This window comes from Rhincodon typus, unplaced genomic scaffold, assembly GCF_021869965.1.
Source record: "Rhincodon typus isolate 14 unplaced genomic scaffold, sRhiTyp1.1 hic_rhity00000558, whole genome shotgun sequence".
Lineage (NCBI taxonomy): Eukaryota > Metazoa > Chordata > Chondrichthyes > Orectolobiformes > Rhincodontidae > Rhincodon > Rhincodon typus.
In genome coordinates, this window is record NW_025966196.1 from 28,082 (window position 1) to 32,252 (window position 4,171).

The following is a 4,171-nucleotide window of genomic DNA, read 5'->3' on the forward strand; positions in this document are numbered from 1 at the left end:
GTCTCTCTGTCTCTCTGTCTCTCTGTCTCTCTGTCTCTCTGTCTCTCACTCAGAGGGTTGAGACACTCTGGTGCTCTCTGTACCAAGGCAGCAGCAGTGGAGGCACTGAATATCGTTACGACGGAAATCGATAAATTCTTGTTCGGCAGGGGTAATATGGAGAGGGTTATTGGGGGCAGATGGCAGTGTAGGACTGGAAAAGCAAATGGATCAGATCGAACAGGGGGAGTTGGCTCGAGGCACCGAGAGGGCTGTTTCTGCTCCTCTTCACGCGCAATAGAAAATTAATCACAAAATCTGGAATGGGGAGCTGGTCTCAGTGGCAGTTTGACCATGGAACAGTCATCGAGTGCTAGAAGAGTTAATCGGGTTTACTTATTCTCCCTATAGGGAAGGGGAAGCTGTCGTCCTTACCTGGTCCGGTCTCCACGTGACTCCAGACCAACAGTGATGTGGCTGACACTGGAATGGGCACTCCGTTACAAGGACAAGCAGGGTCAGGCGACAAACCCAGGCCACAGCAGTGACACCAATAACCCGAGGGTCAACGTTTTAACCCAAGACGGTCCCTGCACACCGGTGGAGCCTAGTCCCCGTGCCACTCCCCCCCCTCCCCTCCCAGAGTTGAAAAGCAGAATAGTGCGCCCAGGTTTTGAGGGTGGAAGCGAACGGGATCATAGACCCACGACGCAGGTACAAAACGCAGCCCTGCCCCACTCCAGGCCCCGCGCTTACCGAAGCCACTTCGTTTCCCGCCCCGTCAGCCTGCAGCTCGGATGTCTGTTCCACCGCCACCTCGGCCTCCAGGATTTTCTCCACAGGCATTTCATCGTTGGCCCCGCTGGTGGACTCCACCTCTTCGCCCCTCTCTCTGCTCCTCTGCCTCTCCTCCTGGACGGCTGCGGAAAGGAGCAGAGCTATCGCATTGGATAGGAATACACAGCGAATGAGTTAGGCCAACGTGCTGAAGTCCAGAGGAACGGGGTGGTGAGGAAGTCGGGGGGGGGGCGGTGGGGAAGAGGAGGGGGGGGCGGAAGGGGGGGCGGGGGAGGAGGATAAGAGGGATGGGGGCCGACAGATGGGGGAGCAAGAGAGATGTGGGGCAAGCGAGAAAGGTTGGGGTGGTGGGAAGACAGAGAGAACGCGAGGGTGAACACGGGAGGAGTGAGGCGGGTGGGAGAGGGGGGAAAGAGGTCAGCAAGTAGTGGGAGTTGGCAAGGGGCGGGGGGGAGGTGGGGGAGAGACAGCGGCGATGTGTTACCAGTGGGAGGAGAGGCAAAAGCAAGCTCGATTTGTCACTGTAAGGGGTAAGCTCACGCATTGGGAGGCGGTGCGGCTGTCGGGAGGGTGTGAGCAGGAAGTTGCGGCAGCGGGCGGGGGTGGGTTTTGGGATAGAGTACGGGTAATCAAACCTTGCCCCCGCTTCGGTACCTTCCCCGTCAGGGGGCAGAGCTAACCTTCTCGCTTCATGCCTGTGGCCAGGCACTTCTGGTAGCGGCAGTACTGGCAGCGGTTCCGTTGGCGTTTGTCGATCGTGCAGTCCTTACTGTCGCGGCAGGTGTAGGACAGATCCTTTCGCACTGTCCGCTTGAAGAAGCCTTTGCAACCCTCGCAGCTATAGACACCATAGTGTTTGCCTGTGTACAACACACATGACACAAGGTGGAAGTTAGACTTTCCTACGGGTTCCGAGCACAAGGCGCAATGATAAATGTCTTAAATCCTGAAGCACTCCCCCTGACATCTAAATAATGACCTAGCTCTGGGGGCATTTTAAACCCTTCATGAGCTCTAACGGATGTTGACTCCTCAGCTTGTTAAAACTCGTCCAAGTCTGACCGCTGACAAACTATTATTGAGCCAACAGGGCGGAAACATATGAAACATGTTTCGAATTAGACTCACTGGTTTGCCCTGTATGACCTGCACGTTTTAACCTAAACGATAGAAAGCAGACAAACCACGCCCTCTGTAATTCAGTGGGATGGCTGGTTGGTCTTCTAACATTCAACGGCTGCAATTGAACCGACTTGGACTTTAAACAGACTACATAATGACGGACTATTTCTTAAACCGTAAAGGCTCTGGAAATCGGAAGCACAAACGGTCTTGGGAGTCCTAGTTGAGGATTCTCTTAAGGTGAATATGCAGGTTCAGTTGGCAGTTAGGAAGACAAATGCAATGTTTTCATTCATTTCAAAAGGGGCAGAAACGAGAGCAAAGATGAGGCTGTATAAGGCTCTGCTCAGATCACATTTGGAATATTGTGGGCAGTTTTAGGCCTCATACCGGAGGAAGATGTGCTGGCCTTGGAAGGGGTTCAGAAGAGGTTTACTTAGCTGCCTGTCTCATAGAACCTTGTTGATCACAAATCTGCCTGAGTCAGCTTTGAATATATTGAAAGGCAGCCTGCACTGCTCTATGAAGAGAACTCCAAGGCCCTGAGAAGAAATTTCTCCTCAGCTCCATCAAAGACAGCAGGCTGCTTATTTCAAAACTGCGTCCCCCTTGTTTAAGACTCCATGAGAGGCCTCAAGCATCCACCCCATCAGCCCCTTACATGTTTCATTACATGTTACATGTAAGATCGCTTTTCATCCTGTTAAACTACAATGAGTACCAAGATGAGTACTTTCCTCTCGATGCAATGCTTCATCCCAAGAATCGGTCTACTGAACATTCTCTAAGCTGCTTCCTGTGTATCAGTCTCATCTCTGTCTGCTTACAACTGCGAGCAAGTTAAGTGTCTGTCACCTCACCCTACAACAGCAAGGAACTAGTGACACAGTGGGTGCAAATCGCAAGCCGACGACGGAGAGTCACATCCGACAGTGAAACAATACCACGTTGCCAGTGTTTTCAAAAAATATATTGTTCACGGGATTTGGGCATTGCTGGCTTGGCCGGTACTTATAACCCATCCCAACTTGCCTTGGAAAATTCTGCACAACTGCAGAATCAGCTCACTGCATTCGTATTCAATTCCCTTTTGTGATAGAATGGGTCAGCACGGTGGCTCAGTGGTTAGCACTGTTGCCTCACAGCGCCAGTGACCTGGGTTCGATTCCACCTTTGGGCGACCGTCTGTGTGGAGATCGCACATTCTCCCCGTGTCTGTGTGGGTTTCCTCCCAGAGTCCAAAGATGTGCAGGTTAGGTGGAATGGCTATGCTAAATTGCCCATAGTGCCCAAGGATGTGTAGGCTAGGTGCATGAGCTATGGGAGATGCAGGGTTACAGCGATAGGGCAGGGGGGTGGTTGTGTGTGGGATTCTCTTTGAACAGTTGGTTATAGACTTGATGGGCTGAATAGCCTGCTTCCACACTGTACGACTCTATTAAATGATTGCTGCCTTCTTTAACTGCTTGGGGTGGAGAGACAGCCAGCCACAGTGCTGTTAGGAAGAGAGTTCCAGGATTTTGATCTAGAGACAGTGAAGGAATGGTAATATAGTTTCAAATGATGAGGGGGATGTGGCTGGGGGGGGGGGGGAGTGACTAGATGGGCTGAATGGCCTGAAGAAAGAATAAACAAAAGGGGCAGCATGGTGGCTCAGTAGTTAGCACTGCTGCCTCACAGCGCCAGGGACCCGGGTTCGATTCCCCCGTTGGGCGACCGTCTGTGTGGAGTTTGCACATTCTCCCCGTGTCTGCGTGGGTTTCCTCTGATTTCCTCCCACAGTCCAAAGATGTGCAGGTTAGGGTGGATTGGCCATGCTAAATTGCCCATAGTGTTCAGGGATGTGTAGAATGGGTGGGATGCTCCGAGGGTCAGTGTGGACTTGTTGGACCAAAGAGCCTGTTTCCACACTGTAGGGATTCTATGATTCTTTCAGATGATGCTCACACTCATCTGCAGCCCTCATCCTTTCAGGTGGCAGAGGTACTGTCGAAGCAGCCTGGGTAAGTTACTGCAGGGCAAGTGCTGGTACACACTGTCGCCACTCCACATCAGTGACAAACGGAGCGATTGTCAAATGTACTGGATGTGGTGCCAGCCGAGAGGGCTGTATTATGCCGGATAGGGGTCGAGCTTCCAACATGTTACTGCTATCCAGGTGTGACAAAACAGAGGTCAACCACAACCCCCCACCCCTCTGTTAAATAAAATCGAAACATCCAGAGAAGCTTAAAAGGAAGTGTGAAAAGTGGTATAATCTGCCTCTCACCAC

General features: G+C 52.0%; 1 protein-coding gene across 1 annotated transcript in view; it reads right to left on the minus strand.

Annotated features, from left to right (window-relative positions):
• Window positions 1–4,171, minus strand: part of LOC109916950 (retinoic acid receptor RXR-beta-A-like) — a 27,861-nt gene that overhangs the window by 1,360 nt on the left and 22,330 nt on the right. The window contains exons 4-5 of the mRNA XM_048621352.1: window positions 1,458–1,637; window positions 736–899 (exon numbers count right to left, since the gene is read on the minus strand). Coding sequence (XP_048477309.1) covers window positions 736–899; window positions 1,458–1,637 — 344 coding nt within the window. The remainder of the gene's footprint in view (window positions 1–735; window positions 900–1,457; window positions 1,638–4,171) is intronic.